Source organism: Ciconia boyciana, chromosome 20 (assembly GCF_034638445.1).
Source record: "Ciconia boyciana chromosome 20, ASM3463844v1, whole genome shotgun sequence".
NCBI classification, from domain to species: Eukaryota; Metazoa; Chordata; class Aves; order Ciconiiformes; family Ciconiidae; genus Ciconia; species Ciconia boyciana.
In genome coordinates this window covers 7,421,814-7,441,453 of record NC_132953.1, presented here as the reverse complement: position 1 = coordinate 7,441,453, position 19,640 = coordinate 7,421,814, and the positions used below count along the sequence as shown (strand labels likewise).

Genomic DNA, 19,640 nt, shown 5'->3' with positions numbered 1-19,640 from the left:
GGGCGGGGCGGCGGGGGCGCGGGCCGTGCCGCTCCGCTCCGCTCCGCGCCGCGCCGCTCCGCCGGGCCCGGGCCCGGCCCCAGCCCCGCAGCAAGCCCCATGGCGCTGGAGCAGGCGCAGGCCGACGGCCCCGCCGCCGCCCCGGCCCCGCCGCGCCTCTGCGAGCCCGGCCCCGCCGCGCCGCCCGGCAGGTAGGTGGGCCCGGCGGGCCGGGGCCTGCGCCGGCGCCGGCGCCGGGGCCGGGGCGGGCGGAGCGAGTGCCCGCCCGCCCGCCCGACCGACCTGTTTGTTTCGCACAGCGGGAGCGCCCTCTCCGCCCCGGAGAGCCCCAGCGAGGCGGCGCCGGCCGGCCCCGGCGGAGAGGCGGAGCCCGCGGCCGCCCCCGGCCAGGCCCCGGCGCTGCTGGCGGCGGCGCCCGGCGGCGAGGGGGAGCCCGGGCCCGGCGGCGCGGAGGCCGGGGCGCAGAGCGGCGGGGCGGCGGAGGAGCCGGACGCGGAGGCGGCCCCCGCCAGGCCCTCGCAGAACATCGCGGTGCAGGTGGGCGAGCGGCGGTGGGCGAGCGGCGGGGGGCGAGCGGGGGCTGCCGAGCTTCTGCCGGGGCTCGGGGGGCGGGGGCCCGCGGCTGCTGGGGACGTGGGGATTTGGGGGGGCGGGGGGCCGGGCTTCCTCAAAGCGCGTTTCTGCACCCCGCCGCGCTGGGGGGCGCGGGGCGCGGCAGCGGGGTGGATGGGGCGAGGGCGGTGCGGTGTCGGTGCCTGCTGCCTGCCGGCCGCTGCCCCGCGCCCTGCCCAGTCTCTAGGTAAAAGAGCGGAACGAGGGCTGGTTAAGAGCGGGCAGTCCGAGTCTGGTGCGGGCCCCGCTGCCGCCGGCGGCGTTCCTCCAGGTGACGGGGGTCTGGCCCCTGGGCGAAGCCGCAGGGGTGGGGGGCTCTGACGGCGATCGTCTCCCTTTGCAGACTGACTTCAAGACGGCCGATATGGATGTGAACACGGATCAGGATATCGAGAAGAACTTGGTGGGTATCGAAGCCCTGCCAGCGGGTCCGGGCTCTGCCGCTCGCGCTCCCGCGCTGCCGTTCCCCGGGCAAAGGAGCCGGAGCGCTGCTCTTCCCGCAGGGTGTTTTTTCTCGTGTACATACCAGCCTTGGAGTTCTTAAGCTGTCCTCTTTGAAGGAGGAAGTGCAGCGCTAGCTGCAGCTGCAGGCAGCGCTTCCCTTCGTCTTTTCTGATCTAGGGAGCCTGAGCTTTGCAAGCAGAAGCCCTTTAACTGCAGTTCTTGGTAGTGGCACCTCCTGGGCTCTTAGATGCTGCTGAGCTTTCCTGCCCCTGTCCCCGCTCTCTTTAGCGTGAGGGAAGGGCAGGGTTCTCCCTGAATTTCCGCTCTCCGCTGCAGGACAAAATGATGTCCGAGAGGGCTTTGTTGAAGGAGCGCTACCAGGAGGTGCTGGACAAACAGAGGCAAGTGGAGAATCAGCTGCAGGTACAGCTTAAGCAGCTCCAGCAGCGGAGGGAAGAAGAGATGAAGAACCACCAGGTATTTGGCAAAGTCCTCTTTTTGTTTAACCCGCCCGTTAGCGCTGCCGCTGACACGGTTAAGGGGGGCTGCTTTGGCCTCGTGCGGAGGGGCACAGCAGGGGACAGAGCAGGCCGTGAGAAGCGGCAGCGACACGCCGTGTGGCAGTTTCTCTTGTGTACTACGCTATTGTACAGCGCTAAGGACTGGCCCCTGCCCGAATCGGGTGCGGAGCGGTTCAGAGACTAATTCCTAGCACAGCATCCTGCCTGCACATCCGCTCCTGCCAGTGATCTTGCAATGTCTCTTCGACGAGCGCAGCATTTTTTTCCAAATGAAAACTGGTGTGAAGTGAGGAGAATTAGCTGCGTGTGATTATTTAGATCTCTGTGGCCCTTGCTCGTGGATCATTTGAATGATTCACCACTGGCCCTTTGGTAGCTCACAGACAAAAAGAAGCATCAGTGACCCGTCAGCTAGATCTAAGGTTCTGCTAGAGCAGAACTCGCTGCCCCTTAAAATCCTTCTAACGAGACAGGAGAATCTGTGGTTTAGACCGTCCGTCTGTCTCCTGGGTTTCCTCATAATAACTGCTGTCCATCTTGTCTGGAGCTACTAAAATGGGAGATTTTGATGCCGTGTGTAATCTCGCAATCTCTCTTCAATTAATCTAAAATAATAATGGGTTTAAAACCAAAACCCTTAGCTGTGAATTTTGCTCTTTATTTGTGTGATGCTTGTTTTACTCTAGGAGATCCTGAAAGCGATTCAGGATGTTACGATCAAGCGAGAAGAGACAAAGAAGAAGATGGAGAAAGAAAAGAAAGAATTCTTGCAGAAAGAGCAGGATCTGAAAGCAGAAATTGAGAAACTCTGTGAGAAAGGCAGAAGGTATTAGTATGGAAAAGCAAGCAGAGTTTTGGGGTTTTTTTTAGGAGAAAAGGTAGAGCTTAGCCCTGATGTATACATGATTAAGCAAAAGAGGATCACTTTAAACTTTTTGGAAGCAGTGAGTATTTTGGCGAGCAGTTTAGGACAGACGTGTACGGTTTTGAATGGAGCTACTACAGACAGAGCAGCTTTTCTTTACAGAAGATCTCAACGTGAATTTTGGGGCAGCGGGTTACTGCTTTGCCTCTTAGGCGTATGCGTGGACAGCGCTCGGCGAGGATGGCGTGCAGCTCGGCTCTGTGTGCCGCCGTCTTTCAGAATCCAGAGCCTTTGCGCAGGCAGCAGGACTGCTGTGTTGCAGTGCTGGGGTAGGGTCTCCTTGGCACTTCCAAGCTGTTCTCAAAATTTCCCGTTTTGGTAGGCTTGACTGTGCCTTACACCGAATGGTTTGAAAGACTGACTGCTGCTGCCGGGCTTTGCTGTGAGACAGGCCGCATGCTCTGTGCAAAGAATCTCACTAGGTTCAGGGAGGGGGTCTGACGCAAGCAAGATGCGAGTTGTTTGTGAAGATCTGATGGTGAATTTGCTGATGGTGAATTTGCTGATGGTGAATTTGCTGATGGTGAATTTGCTGATGGTGAATTTGCTGATGGTGAATTTGCTGATGGTTGTTTGTGAAGATCTGATGGTGAATTCACCACCTTTGGATGGTGAATTTGCACTTTTACGGAGCCGTTCTGTCGTGTCGTAGAGGTCTGATTTTTTTCATTCTGAGGGCTGGGTGATGTTTTTGGACAAAGCTCCTTTAGGAATGGTTCCAAGTACTCAGCCCCTGTCTCACCCTGAGTAAATGGTTGTGAAGCATGTGTTGTCAGAGCAGCACAGCTCCCTGTGGTGGATTCTGGTTCTATGCCACAGCCTTTGTGCAGTATCATGATACAGCACAATTTTTGCCCTGGAGGATGTTAGTGGTTGCTTTCAAACGCTTACTGACTGGTGCAGTCTTCGGCGTGTGTTGTTACGTTGGGCGCGCAGCTGTGCCGGTATGTTGTTTAAACTTGAGACCTGCGGCATTAGTGGCTGGGCGATAACAGCTTCGCAGTCGGTGACTCCGTCTGTCCTTTTTCTCTTGTGCAGGTTGCTGAAAGAGCAGGAGGAGAAGGAAAACAAGATTGCTTCTCTGATTGCAGAGCAGTCCGATGAAAAGTAAGGCTCTTATCTATTACCGGATAAATGCTGTTGAATGCTCTTTTCCTTCCAGTCGTTTTGCCTGGGAGTGAATCTGATGCGTCTGGTGGGGTAGGCTAGAGAGAGCAGTCTAACAGTGCTGTCCAGTTACGCGCTCTAAAGGTTTTATCTCTTCTTCCAGCAGGCTGGTGCCCCCGGTCTCTGGATTAAATCCTCTTTGATCCTGGTCACAAGCAGGCTCGCAGATACTTGTGACATAAAGATCCCATAAGATTAGAGTTTAGGCTCAGTGGATTGACTCAGCTTGTAACTGCTACCTCTGATTGAATTTCACCTTCCCAGAATGAGGGCAAACCTATTTCTCTGTCTGTTCCCCACAGCTGCCCAACTACTCTAAACTCTGGCACGCTGGGGTGTTTTAAAGCTGGGCAGAGACGCTCCAGATCCGGGCATAGACACTCGCATAACAGAGGTGGAAAGGGCCAGCTTTAAACTTCTCCAGGATCAGCACGGCTTAGTTCTGTGTGCCGGTGCAGGTTGCTCCCTGGTTCAGACCTGCGCACCTTTCCCTGGCGCTGGACTGAGTTTTGCCGAGGGGAATTCCCCTCTCCTCGTTTTGCCCAGCGTGTTTGCACACTGGTTGTTTGCGTGCTCTGGAACAGCTCACTCTTGGGACGGTGACTCATGCAGCCTCGGGAACTCTGGCTGGTGTCATGGTCTGGAAGCTGTTGATCTTCCACGCTTCCACCCCATCCAGAGCTACCAGGATCAATCAGTTTTGTGGGAGTTTGTCAGCTCTCCTGTTCCGCGCCGCTCCAGTGCCTAAGCAGGCTCATTCCGTTTCTGTCTGCAGGCAGCTATGGGAGATGGAGCTAGATAAGCTGAAGAACCAGCACAATGAAATCAACAGGAACATTCTTGAGGAGACAGAACGGGCCTGGAAAGCAGAGGTTAGTAGGTGACTTCTTACCTGCAAAGCAGTTGTTGGAGAGAGTCTTTTTAAGATTCCAGGTTGTAATGAATGATTATGTGACATTAGCCTCATCCTCAACTGCTCCTAAGTCCCCCTCTCCGTGGGACAAGAGAAGGGATAGGCAAATATCAGTTAGTCGGGACTAACTAACTTAGCACGGTGCTTAGTGAAGAGATTACAGTCGCAGTCTGGCAGCAAGAAACAAGGGAATACAAAACCTGCTCTTCACGTGGGGCCTCTCTCTGCTAGATCCTGTCCCTGGAGAGCCGAAAGGAGCTGCTGGTGTTGAAACTAGAAGAAGCAGAAAAAGAAGCAGAGCTGCACCTCACCTACCTCAAGTAAGTCCGTGTAGCTCTCGCCTGGGCCTGAGCCCTTCTTCCCGCCCAGCCGGAGGAGGGGAGCCCTGATGGGGGGCGGCAGGAGGGCGTGGGGTGTTAGTTGCTCCCGCTTTGCTGCCGGTGAGAGCGCAGTTGCAAGTGGGAAAGGTTAGTTGTGCTTGCAGGTCTGCACCGCCCACGCTGGAGACGATGAGGCCAAAGCAGGAGTGGGAGATGAGGCTGAACAGGATACGAATGACCAAGGAAAGCGTCCGAGTAAGTTCCTGCCGAACGGCTCCCAGCCTAACGGCGAGCAGTTCTTTGCACTGACGCTACTTTGCATGCTTAGTTTCAACCCTCTTTGGGAGAGGACGGAGACCCAGAAAAAGCTGTGTGCCCAAAAGCACGGCACAGCGGGTCTGCCTTCGCGAGCGGCTGCAGAGATCTTCTGCCTGCCTCTTCAGGCTCGCGCGTGTGGATGAGCCACGTGGATATGAAAGTGCGTGTTGGGTTAATTGCAGAGGCTGTTTCTCTCTCCGGGTCCTTTTTCGTTCTCTTGACTCCTGTGGAACCAAACTGCGTCTGCTTTAGGGCCTGCAGCTGTTCTGGGGCTGAGCACGCTCTGCCCAGGCAGGGGAGTCTGTCTGTTCTAGGCACGCAGTGCCCAAAACTTCCTCAGGCAGAGGCTTTGATAAACGTGTGTTTTCTTTCCTCTCTGCTAGGATCAGTTCAACGACCACATTCAGATGGTGAGAAACGGAACAAAGCTGAGCAGCCTCCCACAGATCCCAACCCCAACACTGCCACCTCCGCCCTCAGAAGTGAGTGCCTCTCCAGCCTGACAAATACGAGCTTTCACTGCTGGGAAGTTGCTGCGAGGCCCTGGGGACAGCCTGCCCGCTGGCCCGTAACTGGCACTGCCTGCGCTATGTGCGTTGAAGGAGGCTGTGGGGGATTGGGTTTTCTGGAGTCCCGTGCCCGGCCCCGGTGCGGTTGGGCTTACCTGCTGTCCCTGGTGAGGAGGGGAAGGGTCCCTTTCCCCCGCCATGAGGAGTATAGCGGCCAGTGCCTGCGGTTCAGCCCACCTCCTGTCTGGCCGGGGAGGAAGGCACTCAGCTCTGCTTTCGGATGGGCTTATTCTAACCAGCCTTTTCTTCTCTCCCTGTTTTTCTTTCTCAGACAGATTTCATGCTGACAGCATTCCAGCCCAACCCATCCCTTACTCCCAGGCTCCCGTTTCCCATCGGACCCGTTCCCGTTCCCATGGTCATGCCGAGTGCTGATCCTCGGGCGCTCTCCTTTCCTCTCCTGAACCCTGCGATCTCCAGGCCCAACCAGCCTTCCCCGCCGCTGCCCGCTTCCCAGGGAAGAAACAGCCCTGTAGTGGCATCGCTTATTGGCACGCACAGCCCTCACATGACTCCCGCTGCCTCCATCCCTCCTCCGCCGGGCCTGGGAGGAGTTAACGTCACTCCAGAGTTTCACAGGCCGCAGCCGGCCGATAAGCTGGAAAAGCTGCTGGAGAAGTTGTTGACTCGGTTTCCGCAGTGCAACAAGTAAGTGTCTCGCGTTGTCCTCTCCGGAGAACGAAGACGTGCGTGTGGGACGTGAGGGGAAGCGGAGCTCCTCTTGGTGCTTGCGGGGTCTGGAGGAAGTGAGGGAAGCCTGAAGGCGAGGAGCAAAGGCTGGGTGCTCTCTGTCAGGTTTGCCATAGCACTGGGAACGAGAAACGTTTGGAGCTTTATCTAAAGGACAGCAGTGATACTTGAGCACAGCCGAGAGCACCCTCCCCGCAGCGCTGCCTCAGGCGAGCCCTTCGGCCTCCGCGGTGCTGCATCCTGGCTGCGCGACAGGCGGGCGCTGTCTCGCGCTCCAGCTGGCCTTTCCCACTCTTTCCCCGGCATTTCGGGGACAGAAGCTCGCTCAGCGTGCGATTCGCCTCGTTTAGACGGCAGACGGTTGAGAGCACGCGCTCCTTTGCCGTGACGTGGGCTTCCCCCGGGGCTGGGGTGGCTGGCTCGCCTGGAGCAGCGTTGCAGGGCCGTTGACGGAGGGTCCCCGTTCGTCGGGGCCGCTCGGCTCGCTGGCGGTGGCTGGGAGCTCTTAGCAGGCTGCCGTCCCTGCAGGGCCCAGCTCACCAACATCCTGCAGCAGATCAAGACTGCTCGGAGGACCATGGCGGGTCTGACCATGGAGGAGCTGAACCAGCTGGTGGCAGCCAAGCTGGCGGAGCAGCAGGAGCGGGCAGCGGCCGGGGCTCAGGTGGGAGAGCGGCGGGGGGCCGGCAGGGGCCTGCCAGACTCCTCGCGGGGGGCTGCTGGGAAGGGGAGCCTGGGTAGCAGCGAGAAGCGGCGCCTGCTCCCTGGTTCCCTGCAGGCTGAGCCGCGCGGGGCCCGCTGCCGGGACCGTGCAGATCTCGGGCTTGGGCTGCGCGTCAGGCGTGTCCCCTGGGTTCCCCTTTCTGCCGACTGCGGCGTAACTCTTGGGAGCGGTTTTCCCCGAGGTGGCTTGGGGTGACTCGGCCGTCCTTTTCTTCTGGGCTTTTCTGATGTGCCTCGTTTGCCTCGCTGCAGCCTCTCAGTCGAATCAGGGCCCCCATGTTCTCTGCTCCGCTGCCTCAGATCAGCACACCCATGTTCCTGCCCCCGGCCCAGGTGGCTTACCCTGGAACAGCGTCACACGTAAGACTTTCTGGCTTTCCTGGAGCGCTTTGCCATCCCCAGGGAAAGCGGAGGGAGGGAGCACAGTGAGAGGTGGCCGAAAGGATGAGCCAGTGAAGCTGGGACCTCTCTCCTCACGCAGCTACTCCGGCTGGTGAGGTAGAAGGGAAGGGTTAGGGGCGTGGATCCTTTGTGCTTCACGTTGGGGAAGAGGGGAACGGCCGCAAGAGAGGTGTCAGAGGCTCTAACGTCGCGTGGTGGCTGTGTGCAGAGGGAGGAATCGGGCAAACTGTGGCCCCTGGCTGCAGCTGGCAGGACGAGTAGCAGGAATGTGGAATACGTGATCTGAGCTGGGGTGTCTGACTTCCGTGCCCGTCTCCTTTCTGTTCCCTCGCTGCTCGTCCCAGACCCCGGCTGCCTGTAAGCTGTGTCTCATGTGCCAGAAGCTTGTGCAGCCCGGCGACCTTCACCCCATGGCCTGCTCGCACGTGCTGCACAAGGAGGTGAGTGTGCTTCCCCGCTGTGTGCTGCTCTTGGGTTCCTCGTCGTGGTTCCTAGCGCCGATGCCCTTCCGGGGGCCCTGGGCACTTGTAGCGAGTCCCTGTTGTCCTAAGATCTTGCCAGGAGAAGGGTGTGATCAATAAACAACTTCTCTGCATCCTGTCACCCCCCTTTCCATACTCCTAGCTGGGCCACCCTGAGTGGCCATTTGGTGGTGGCTTTAGGAACAGGCTGTCCTTCTTCCTGCCCCCGAGCCTGCGCTCGCTGCTAGGAGGGTTAGATCCTGGCCTTTTGCCTTCCTGGAGCAGGAGGGTCTGGGAGGGTCTAGAATACAGGGCGATGGAGAGAGCTGCCAGCTGTCGCCCAGGTGTCTGGGCACTGTGGGGCTGCGCCCAGGAGCTCCTGGGAAGAGGAGGAGGCTTCCTCATCCCGCAGCGCAGGCGGTGGTTCAGCTGCGTAGGCAAACCCTCATCCCAGTGGCTCTGGGGCCTCCAGCAACTGCCGAGGAAATGGAAAACCATGTGTCGAGGAGGGGCTGATGATCCTGCTAGGTTGAAGAGGGCTCCCTCCGCATGGCGACCTTTGATGGAGGCTGTCTCGAAGGAGCAAAAGAGACCATCCCCTTAAATGAGCGCCCTTGCCAGCACCGTTCTGGAAAAGTAATGCCACCCTGTTCACAGCGCCCTTGAGTTGTGCCAGTGGCTCTTGACTAATTCTCTCTCTTCCAGTGCATCAAATTCTGGGCACAAACCAACACAAATGACACTTGCCCCTTTTGTCCAAGTCTCAAATGACGGCTACTCGAACAAAGCGGTCCCATGGGAGGAGTTGCTGTGAATAGACAGGATCAGTTCTAAGATTTCTACAGTTCTATATTTATACGACCATGTATACACATGTACATTTTTATTATATAGGTAATGTGTGTATAGAAAGTCTGTATACATACAAATTCATAAATAAAGTGTGTATATTATGCAGTGATTTGGTGCTGATCCCGATTTCTTAGTTCGCAGCCTTGCCGGCTTCCTTTCGAATGAGTGTTAAAGCGTAACCTGCTTGCTGGGACGCTGCTGGCTGCCGAAACTACCTCTTCCCCCTTAGCTTCCAGCAGCTCCTCCGGGGCCGGCGCTCCCAGCAGCTCCACGCCTGCCACAAACCGTTCCCCTTGGCGGGACGCCTCACCGCCCCGTGCCCCAACGGGCCGGTCCCTGGCCACGTCCGTCACCCAGTAGCTCCCCTCTCAGCAATGAACAGGTTGCAGATGCGGAGCGTTTTTTTGTGGTCTTTTTTTTTTAATGTAATAATAATTTACCGTGTTAACATTCATTGTTCTTACATAGACAATAGGTTACAGAGTACTGGAGTCTACAGCGACAGCCTGCGGTAACCGTCCCCGTCCCCCTCCGGCGGGGCAGAGTTCCGCACACGCCTTTACCCGGTGTTCCCTGCTGTAACTCTGGGCCCTGGGGAGGGAGCGCTCAGGAGCCAACGGCTTCGGCTGCGCTGCAGCTCGGGATAACCAACCTGTTGCAGTTCCTAGTTTCCCCTCTCCTGTACTTTCTCCTAAAGCACGGGCTGGCGCACCAACCCTTTCTCCATGGATTTCGGTGGGATTGCGAGGTGCTCAGCACCGCTTAAAATCTTGCACTTACTCTGTAGAATCTTTTCCCCCTTATTTGCAGTCTGTGGCACGAATTCAGCACTGCTAGAGGCGCCTACGCCTCCGGGTTGGTCAGTGCAAGCGCTGCCTGGTGCAGCGTGCCTGAACGTGGCCACAGTCCGAATCTTCCTATGCGCACGCGCACGCTTGCCAGCGTGTTTTAAGGCAGTGGTCCACAACAGAGTCTCTGGGATCCTGGGGGGGTCCTGGGCAGGCACGAGGATGTGGAGGTCTCTGCGCGCTCTGCAATTGCATAACGTTGCTCTCTTGCGCCGGAGCGGAATCGCTGGATGCTTGCGGTTTCGGAGCAAGGCGCGGGAACCGGACGCTACTTGCAAGCGCGCTAGTAGTGAAGTGGGACAGTCTAGGGGAGCGTGTAATGGGCTGTTGTGGCGGTGCCCAGCGCTGGGGCTGGCTTGCCTCTCCTACACTGCATGCGTTTCCTCCTCCTGCCTCGCGCGCTGGCTCCCTCGCTGCTTTTTCAAAGAAATATTTAACTGCAGGATTTAGTTAACGAGCGTTATGCTTGGTGCGTACTGCAGACCTGCAGTGCTCCAGCCCCTAGCCCCTGTCCCCACCTGAGCCGGCGGCTTGGCCCTTGCGCGTGCCTCTGCTGGGCGGCTGCCCGCTCGGCCCCGGCCCCGGCACCGCAGGTAGCCCTGTCTTCTGCTCACGGAGGAACGCTGCCTTTTAATTTAAAACAAAGCACTTTCCTGTCCAAGTTGGAGGCAGAGAAGCAAGGAAATGCAGCGTTAGCGACTGCCTGCGAGCTCGCGGGCGTCTGCCCTGGGGAAGGGAGAAGGGGAGCCTGCAGCGGCCCCCTCTCCCTGGGGCAGGGCGAGCTGCAGCGGGCGGGGAGCAGGGGAGGGTTGTCCTTCCATAGCTGAAAATCCTCCCTTTGCTGGAGGAGCAGGGGACAAAAGTGCCTCCTGCGCGCCGTGTCCTTTCGGCTTGTGAACCACTGCTCTGCGTGCTCCAGCCCTGCCCTCCTCCTGCGTCCCTCCGTCGCTGTCACCGCCTCCTCCGAAACCAGCCCCGACCCCCTCCGATCCGTAAAGTGCTTCCACCCAAGCACGCCGCTGCTGAGCAGGCCCTGGCCTGGGGCTGCGGCCAAGGCCCTAGGGCTGAGCAGAGGGCTAAAAATATTAAAAAAACCCCCAAACAAAACAGGGCCAAAACCCCTCACGTTGGGTTTGGAACAGTGGCTTTCAGCGCTAGAATTAAAAATATAGATATATGTATATATCGTACAGGTGAGAAGCGGCCGTTATTTGTACACCCGTGTGTGGCGTGGGACCTGCTATATACACGCTCTGACTCTGCACAGCTGCACTACCAGTGACTCGCATTATAAAAACAAAGGAAATAAATAGAACCACGTGTTTAAAAAATAATGAACGCTGCAGTGCCCACGCCGCTGCCTGTCCCCGAGCTGCCAGGGTGTCTCGTGCCTCGGGAGCCGCTGTGCCCGCGCCGTGGGGCTCGCTGGTGCTGGCACGGCAGGGGCTGCGGGCGGGGGCTGGCCGAGCCCAGCGCTGGCTCCCCTATGGCTTTCGGTCGGGCGGGTGGGCTGGGGAGCGGCCGGGCTTGGGTACTTCGCGCTCTCCTGGCACGCGGCTTCTGTGCGTAGCGGGCTGCAGGGCGCTTGCGGGGGACGCTGCTTCTCCCTCCCCGTGCAGCCCACGGGGCGAGCGCCCGCGTCCCCGAGCTGGGACGCTGTTTTCCCCGGGGCGGGAGGGCAGCGGCCACCGGCTTCTCCGTGGCAGGCGCCGCTGATGCTGGAACGGCGGGGAGGCAGTTTCCTGCCCCTAAAGGGGATGCGGCGAGCAAAAGCGGGGTGGGGAGAGGATGGGTGCCTGCTCCTGCCTGTCCCGGCAGGCAGCCGGGAGGGCGGCGTGGGCACAGGGAGCCCTGGGGCTGGCGGCAGCGGAAGGACAGTTTGGGAGAGCAGGGGAAACGCCACGGGAAACGTTAGAGCGAGCGGTGTACGGGGGAGCAGGAGGATGGGAGGGAAACCCTGCCTCTGGCTGCTCCTGTCCGGGCAGCCCCAGGCTGGCCCTGCATGGCTGCCTCCGAAAAGCCCGGGGCTGGGGCCGGGAGGCTCCGGGGCTGTGAACCCTGGAGTCCAGCTCGGGCAGGCGTCCCGGGCAGGGAGCCGCACGGGGAAGGCGCGGCCGCGGCGCGCGTGCACGTGCGCACGGCTCCCTCCGCGGAGAGCCGGGGCTGGCGGCTTCCCAGCGGAGCGGGCTGAGAAGGGCAGCTGCCCAGGGGAGGAGGGAGACAGGGGACAGGCCGGGCACGGCTCGTCAGCGTGGCTCCGTCAAGCTTGGCAGGGCTGGGCAGGAGAGCTTGGGACAGCCCGGCCCATCCTGGAGCCGGAGCAGAGAAGCTGCCCCCAGCCCCCGGGACGGGGTTGCTGCGCTCTCCCCCCCCTCCCCAGCTGCCACGCTCTTTCTGTAGGTCCCAGATGAACGCAGCCCAGGCCTGGGGCTCCCACGGCTGCTCCCGGCCCGCTGGCCCCGATGGCCACCGAGTCCCCCAGGGCCAGGAGGGCCTGGGCCGGGGGTCTGAGCTCCCCACGCTGCCGCCCTGCCTCCACGCTCCAGCCCCTGGAGAAAGGACCTACCTCTCCCTGCCCTGCTGCCTCACCTGCGGCCCCCGGGGCTGCCCCCACGCTCCGCCGTCACTTCAGCAAGGATATGTCGTCGGCAAAGTCGTCGTGGTCCCGCCGCAGGCAGTGGAAGCAGCGCCACTGGAACACCATGAGGCAGAGGGGCAGCATGAAGAGGGCGCAGATGGCTGCCATGACGTAGGCGATGGTCATCAGGGTGGACTCGTCCGTCTGCGGGATGTTGTAGCCGCAGTCCTCCATGTTGGAGTGCAGGTAGGGTCCCTCCACCGCGGCCGTCCGAAACTCGTCGTGCACTGTGGGCAGGAGAAGGCAGGGCTCCGGCCGCTGCGCTACCACTGCGCGTCCGCGTCCCCTCCGCCTCTCCCTCCCTCCGGCCAGCCCTCACCGTGGCAGGCACTGACAGCGAAGCCGATGCGCTTGCGGGCACGGTCGAAGACCACGTAGAAGCCCTCCATGATAACGGCGCCCATGACGGTGCCTGTGGAGGACTGGGAGATGGCGAACTTGTAGCAGTCGTCCTGAGAGGTGGCCACGTCCTCCACCGGGCGCAGGTATTGCTGCAGGAAGAGAGGCGCCGTCAGGAACGGGGACGGGGCAGAGCTCCCGGGGTGGGCAGCTGCGCCCACCCGGCACGGTCCTGCCCACGCGACCGGCTCCAGCCCGCTCTCCGGCTCAGCACCCGGCAGGGTCTGGCCGGGCCAACGCTCACCTGGGGCAGGATGGTGATCCGGAAGGACTGGTTGGTGGCCTCCCCCATCAGGTAGAGGGACAGGACCGGGAAGATGTGCCAGGGGGTGGTGCCGACCTGCCAGCAAACCAGCTGCTCCCCCAGCCAGAAGCCGTCCGGGAACTTCTCCGTCTGCCAGAGGGAAAGGGGAGGTGAGCGGGGCCGCGCCGGGCAGGCAGCAGAGATGCCCAGGCTGGTGACGGGCAGCCGCGCTGCCTGCAGTCCCCCACTGGCCCTGGGGACGTGCCCGCGGGGGAGGGGTGGGTTTTACTGACCGAAGAAGCTGTTTTGATGGATTTCACGGCAGCCTCGAACACCTTCTTTGGCAGCCTGAGGTTGGTGGTCCCGCTGTCCACGATACTCTTGTCGTAGTTGTACTGGGGGCAGAAGAGGAGGAGTGACCCAGGCGCAAGACCTCAGCCCCGCTCCCCTCCCGAGGCCCCTCAGATCGAAGGCGGACGCCTCCAGCAGCAGCGACAGCAGTGCCCCGAAGGGCAGGTTCCCCCGGTGCCCCCTCACCTCTTTGCAGTCCATGTTCAGGTCCTGCCCGTTGACCTCCAGCTTGACGATGATGACCTCGTAGTACCACTCCTTCCGGATGGGTGTGTACCAGATGTCACCCACGTACAGCGAGCGGTCGATGCCACCAATGATCTGCAGCAGAGACGCAAAGGCGCTGCCACCGGCCGGCCGGGGCACGTCCCCCGCGGGCAGCCCCACCGGCCTGCCTGCTCTGCTGCCTGCAGAGCACTCACCATGCTGCCCCCCACCGACGCCACGGCCTCCGTCTCGTTGGGCGAGAAGCCTGCCCCGCAAAGCTGGAGGGAGAAGATGTTGGGCACCCGGGTCTGCTTCACCAAGGAGTCAAAGAAGGGCTCCAGGCTGTCGTCGGGCTGGTGGGGGGAGAAAGCAGAGGCAGGACAGGGATGTGTCAGTGCTATCCCTTCTGCAGGGGCTCTCCGTGCCCGGGGGAGCTCCCCTCGCCGGGACCGCTGTGCCCCCGGGGATCCTGGCTCCGCGTGCTGTTGGAGCAGGGCTCAAGGTCACCAGCCCAGCTGCAAGCTGGGCCCCGGGGGACCGAGTAGAGCCGAGCAAAGAGGCAATCGAACGCCGCCGGGGCAGGGTGCCCGCCTCTGCCGGCAGGGCCAGGCGGAGCTGGGGCCCGGCCGGCTGCGAGCCAGGACTCACCCGGGCGATCTCGGCGTACGCCAGCCCCAGGATCCCTTCCCAGTTGGAGCCGTTGATGAAGAATTTGTCCGACTCCGTGATGGCAGCGATGTTGGCTCTGACGGTGACGTTGGGGCCGTGGGGGATGGTGACAAGGTCGGTGCCCAGTTCCCCTTCCCACTTGCCCTGGGTGTAGGGTACATACACACCCTTCCGCAGGTCGCGGTAGGTGCTGGACCTGCAACGGTGTCAAAGGGCCGGAGTAAGATCCGTGTGGAGGGGGAGCGGGTGCCCGCACGCTGGGTGACGGTGGGAGCGCGTGCACGCGTAGCCGAGCGTTTGCAAGCGTAGAGGCGTGCCTGGCCTGCAGGTTGGCGTGGCTGGGCGAGGACAGCGCGTTTCTCCGCACGTGCGGCTGTTGGGGAGCCTCACCATGGGTCGGTGAAGCACCAGGATGGCTCCTTACGGCCCGGGCCAAGGCTGTCACGGGGCGTGCGGGGGACAAGCCCAGCTGTTGTTTGCCGTGCACAACGGCCAGCAGCCCAGACACCGTCTTAAACCTTCTGGGAGGGCGGCCGGGCGGCCGAGGGGCCCCTCCTTCTCCGGGCACAGAAGGGGCCGTGCGGACCCAGCCAGCCTGGAGGCCGGCGGTACCTGGCAGGGTCTGGCTGGACGCCCAGCAAGAAGGGACAGCATGCCTCGGTGGGGCCGGGGCTGTGTCATGGGCACAAGGAGCGGTGGCTGTCCTCTCTGCGTCCCCCCAGCATACTCACAGCTGCCGCTGGTAGTATCTCCGCAGGAAGGGGTGAGGCGCAGCTCCCACAGCGAAGTTACTGCTCCCTGTGTCCACCAGGATATTCAGCTGGAGAAAGAAGAGAGACAGGGAGGCTCGTGACTGCAGTGGGACCCCGCTGTGCCGTCCGCCCAGCTCTGGCGCCGCAGGCGAGTGACGCTTTCCCCGTCCCCACACCTGGCACGCGGTGGCTGCTGTACCGTGTGCTTCCTGGCTCTGGCTGCACCAGGCTTCCCGGCAGCAAGCCTGGCTCTGCCCTCCCGGCCGGGGCCAGGGCCTGCCCCGCTCGCCCCTGCCCGGCAGCCGGGCTCTCTGCCAGCCCCACGGTCGGCAGTGGGCAGCGGCGGGCGGGCTCGGGCTCCCCGGCACAGCCCTGCGTGCTGCTGCCCGGGGCTGGCAGGGCTCAGCCCACGCTACGTGGGCACGAAGGGCCCTCTGCCCTGGCAGCAGCAGAGGGACAGGCAGAGGCAGGGCAGGGAGGCTGCCCTGGTGCCTGTTGCGTCCAGACGGGCTCCAGGAGGCGGGAGGGATGCCGTGCAGCGGCGCAGAGCCCCGAGCTGAGCAGGGGCCCTCTTTTGCCGTGCCCGGGGGCAGCTCAGAGACGCTGTGCGAGAGGACGCAGTGGTGGAGCAGGAGTCAGCGACATCAGGGTGTTGCAGGAAAAGCAAACATTGCCCGGCACCGTGCAAACAGAGCGTGAGCTCTCCTGTCAGCACCGCCCGGCCTCGGCCCCCGCGCCCAGTGCCTGAACCCGCAGCCAGGATTCGGCAAGCACCCAGCAGGGCGTCGCGGGGCTGGAGAGAGCAGCAGCAAGACGGGGCGCCGGGGCTCCCCTTGCCAGGAAACCTAATTTGCTCGCAAAGCTGGTCGGAAGGACTGATGGTACGCAAGCTGCCACGGATTGCTGGGTCCGCTAATCGGCCATCCATATGCTGAGCTCTGCTCCCGATTCATTTCTGCCAGTGCCCTGGATTACCAGCTCACAGGCAGGGTTTGGCAAGCGTCCCGCCGGCGGGGCTGGGAGCGGGCTAGCCGGATCCTGCCCCAGCTGAACCCTGCCTGCGGCCCCTTCTGCCCTGCGAGGAGCGGAGTGGGGACCGCTGGGGTGGGATCGGGGCTCTGCAGGGCTCCACGGGGCTCCCGGCCGTGCTGGGCGGCAGAGCTGCGGGGTGAGCTCCGACCGCCAGCCCCGGGGGGTGCTTCGCCAGCAGCGTGCCAGGGCTTCGGCCCCTAATCTGTGGAGTCAGAGGGGAGAGGAAGGAGGCTAACGTGCTTGTGCTAATCGCAAAAGCGCTGGGCTACAGCTGCCAGAGTTTTCTCCACGGCCCACTGACAGGGGCTGGCTGTGGGCAGCAAGTCCTGGGCGCCCCTTGCCCACAGCCCCCTGCTGCGCTGGGGGACAGTCTCCCCCGACCCCAGGCTGGCTTCTTGCCTAGGGCAACGTATCGGGCCACGGGTAAAGATCAGAGCGGCACGTTCGCCCCTCCAGTATCCCCGCCTCGGGCGAGTACCGAGGGCTGCCGGGCCAGCTCAGCGCCCGCTGCGCGGCCCGACCTTCCCCTGGCAAGCCGGCACCGGCAGCCTCTGCCGCTGCGCCCGGGCCGTTCCCAGGGCGGTTCTGTTTGATCGGTCATTAGGGGCCATCTGCTCGGCACAGCTCGTTTCTGCTGATCCCCGGGGTACCGAGGAGACGGGTTTCCCTGGAGAAAGACCTGCTGAGCTGATGCTGCAGGGAGAGGACGCAGGCGGCAGGGAGGGTTTTTGCTCTCGCCCGTCCGCGAGCAGCAGTTGTGCCAGGGAGGCCAAGCAAGCCGGCACCACCCGAGCCCCGCACGCAACCCCTCGGCGGCCAGGCAGCCCCAACCCCGGCCGTTCCCCGCCAGGCTGGCGGGTCCTACGGGCGTAGGCAACGGCAGGAGCAGCGGCAGCGACCCACAGCCTGCAGGCTCCGTCTGCAGGGCCCGATGGAGAGGACCCGCATCCTTGAGACTCAGCCCAGCCGTCGATTCAGGCCAGGACAGACACGTGAACCAGCGAGGCCAGGACATGTGTGGCAGGGATGCTGTTTGAAACCCGTCCGCTGCTCCCTGGAAGTGACAGCCCCTCCGGGCACCTTGGCAGAAGCAGCAGCTCTGCACGGCGCGTGCCCTAGTGCCGCTCCCGGGGCGGCAAGCCTTGACCTGCTCGTGGAGGCACCGAGCCTTCACCATCCATCCCGATGCACCGGCTCCCGACGCTCGGCTCCCACCCTCTTCCCCATGTATTTATGAATCCGCCGGTCCTGGGGAGCCTGGCGTGAGCGTGCAGCGTAGCCAGCAGGCTAAGGGACATTGAGCGTGAGAGCAATTAAGCGCTGACGGTGGCTTCGCGGTGCAGCACAGCTCAGAACCAAAATGAAAGCGCAACGGAATAAAGAAACTTCCTTGCCAGCACCAGGTGAAAGGAAGGTGAGGAGGGAGATGAGCTGCTGGGGGAGAGCGGGGCGCCCGGGCTGCACGGGTGCCTTTGAGAAGGATGCAGGCCCCCCCCAGATAAACACCCTCCCCGCTCCCCGATTTCCTGCACACGCACAGCCATACTCTTTCACGTGAGTCTTTTAATTCCATTACAACGCCTGGAGGGGTTTCGCTCCAGCACGCACGCACGTGCGCGCGCACGCACGCGCACCACGTTCGCATTTGGAAGGAGTCCAAGGCTGGAAGATGCTGCCCAAAAGGGTGACTGGTTCAGAAACGCACGAGTGCCTGGAAACAGGTGGTTCGCATGGAAATCATCTGGCAGCTGCGACACGTGGCAGGTCCCAGGCAAAAGATGATGAAATCACATTTAAAACTAGATTTTAGAAATAATCTCCTCCCTTTTTCCCTAAACATACGCTGCCGGAGCAGAGAATAAATCCCAGGCAGACAGGGACAACGCGAAGCCGCTCCGAGAGACCCGATTTCTGCGGCGGGGGTGTTGCTCCCCGGCCGCGGTTCAGGTCTCGCTCGCGTCGCTCTCTCCCGCCACGTGCGCAGAGCCGTGCGGGCACCCAGGACGGAGCCGGCGCGCGGGGAAAAGCCAGCCTTTACTTCAGAGCCTGGGCGGGCGCCGGGTGTTTTGGCAGCACCGGCCTCCGCGGTGGGCGGCAGGCGCGCGGGGGCCCGGCCCCGCGCTGGAAGGGACGGGGACCCTCGAGCAGCGAGCGGGGACCCTCGAGCAGCGAGCTGGCCCCCTCCGCCCCGTGGGCCAGAGCGGCTGCGGACGGCGGTAGGTACGAGCGCCAAAGGACTCGGCAGCAGGGACGTCACCCGTGGAAGAGGGGACGAGCCGGTGCGCCCTGGGCCGCGCGGCCGCCGCCCGGCCCTCGGCTCCCGTCCCGTCCCCAGCGCGCAGGCAGCCGGTGCCCCGCGCGCGAGCCGGGCCGCGCGGCTCCCGGGGCGCGAGCGACGCCGCCAGAGACGGGGCGGGAGCGGAGCCCGGTGCCGCGCCGGCGGCTGCTCTGCCCGCCCCGCGGGCCCCTTCCAGCGAGGCCCGCCCTGGCTCCTGCTCGCTGAGGGGGGGGGTCCGGCGCAGCGGCGACCGCGCCGAGAGCCCCAGAGGAGCGCGCTCCGCCGGACCCGCCCAGCCGGGCGGCGGGACGCGGGGCCCGGCGGGCAGCGGCTGCGGCGGGCGCCGTGCGGGGAAGGGGCGAGCGCGGGGCTCGGCCCCGCGCCTCCTTCACGCCCGCACGTGCCCTCGCTCCAGGCGGGCCCACGGCCGCGCCGCGCTCCCGCCCGCTCGCCGCCCACGCACCGCGCCGGCATCCCGCGGCTCGGCGGGGACGGCTGCGGCCCGGCCCGGCCCGCACCCGCGGCGGGGAGCGGCCCCGCAGCACCCGCCGCCTCAGCCCGGGGCGCCCGAGGACAGGGGAAGCCGCCCGCCGGCGCCCCGAGAAGGAGCGGGACCGGGGCAGCCTCCCGAGCCCGCGGCGGGAGCGGCGCGGCGGCCGCCGCAGGGCCCCTCCGCCGCAGCCCCGCGGCCCGAAGGGGCCGGCGCGGGGGCCGGCGCCGGGCCCAGCCCGGCGGCCCCCCTGCGCGCCGGGAAGGGCGCGGAGCCCGCGCCCGAGGGCTCGCCCCGCGGCCGCCTACCTTCTGCGGGGGGCTGCCCACCGTCATCTCCACGTAGTAGCCCTGCCCGGACTTGCCCCGCAGGTTGTCGATCATCTCCACGAAGCTGCCGCCCCGCTCGGCCTCCTCCGGCGCCCGGCGCGCCCGGGGGCCCGGCGGCAGGGCCGCGCCGCCCCGCAGCGGCAGCCGGATGCGCGGCGGGGCCGGGCGGGCGCGCAGCGCGGCCGCCCCCAGCCACAGCAGCAGCCAGGGCCAGGCGGCAGCCATCGCCGCAGCCCTGCCCGCGCCCTCGGCGGCACCGCCGGCTCCCCGCCCCGGAAAGCCCTCCTCCCCGCGGGCGGGCGGGCGGGGGACGGCGCCTAGCGGGCCCGCAGCGCCCCGCGCCTCGGCCGGGCGGCCGCGCCGGGGCGGGCAGGCGGCGCGGCGGGGCCGAGCCGGGCGGCGGGCATGGCGGCGCGCCGCTCCCCGCCCCGGAAAGCCCGCCCGCGCCCGCCGCGCCGCCCGCCCGCACCCCGCCCGCCGGCGGAA

General features: G+C 63.7%; 3 protein-coding genes across 11 annotated transcripts in view; 2 read left to right on the top strand and 1 right to left on the bottom strand.

The window, feature by feature from the left end:
* The first annotated feature begins 6 nt into the window (after positions 1–6).
* Positions 7–9,026, top strand: RNF214 (ring finger protein 214). 4 transcript variants are annotated; one of them, XM_072884501.1, is made up of 15 exons: positions 7–191; positions 300–537; positions 956–1,015; positions 1,393–1,533; positions 2,264–2,403; positions 3,541–3,609; positions 4,349–4,541; positions 4,814–4,902; positions 5,055–5,157; positions 5,604–5,702; positions 6,061–6,437; positions 7,008–7,143; positions 7,455–7,562; positions 7,949–8,044; positions 8,771–9,026. In XM_072884501.1, exons 1-15 carry the CDS (start codon positions 100–102, stop codon positions 8,834–8,836), a joined length of 2,007 nt encoding a protein of 668 aa, XP_072740602.1. In that variant the 5' UTR covers positions 7–99; the 3' UTR covers positions 8,837–9,026. The 4 variants fall into 4 exon arrangements, with proteins under 4 accessions (XP_072740602.1, XP_072740603.1, XP_072740604.1 ...); XM_072884502.1 differs by having other exon boundaries at positions 9–191; positions 5,067–5,157; XM_072884503.1 differs by having other exon boundaries at positions 10–191; positions 4,445–4,541.
* BACE1 (beta-secretase 1) lies at positions 8,932–19,547 on the bottom strand. Of its 6 annotated transcripts, none has more exons than XR_012045901.1 (10): positions 19,134–19,547; positions 15,005–15,093; positions 14,253–14,469; positions 13,820–13,957; positions 13,584–13,718; positions 13,340–13,441; positions 13,047–13,196; positions 12,723–12,894; positions 10,284–12,630; positions 8,932–10,202 (listed from the first exon to the last, which is right to left on the bottom strand). XR_012045901.1 is itself a non-coding variant. In XM_072884507.1 (10 exons), the coding sequence occupies exons 1-9, from the start codon at positions 19,377–19,379 to the stop codon at positions 12,389–12,391; spliced, it is 1,491 nt and encodes a 496-aa protein (XP_072740608.1). In that variant the 5' UTR covers positions 19,380–19,547; the 3' UTR covers positions 8,932–10,418; positions 12,355–12,388. The 6 variants fall into 6 exon arrangements, 4 of the variants coding, with proteins under 4 accessions (XP_072740608.1, XP_072740609.1, XP_072740610.1 ...); XR_012045902.1 differs by having other exon boundaries at positions 8,932–10,178; XM_072884507.1 differs by having other exon boundaries at positions 8,932–10,418; positions 12,355–12,630.
* Positions 18,167–19,640, top strand: part of CEP164 (centrosomal protein 164) — a 44,247-nt gene continuing 42,773 nt past the window's right edge. Inside the window, exon 1 of the mRNA XM_072884480.1 lies at positions 18,167–18,273. The gene's annotated coding sequence lies outside the window, so the exon portion shown is untranslated. The remainder of the gene's footprint in view (positions 18,274–19,640) is intronic.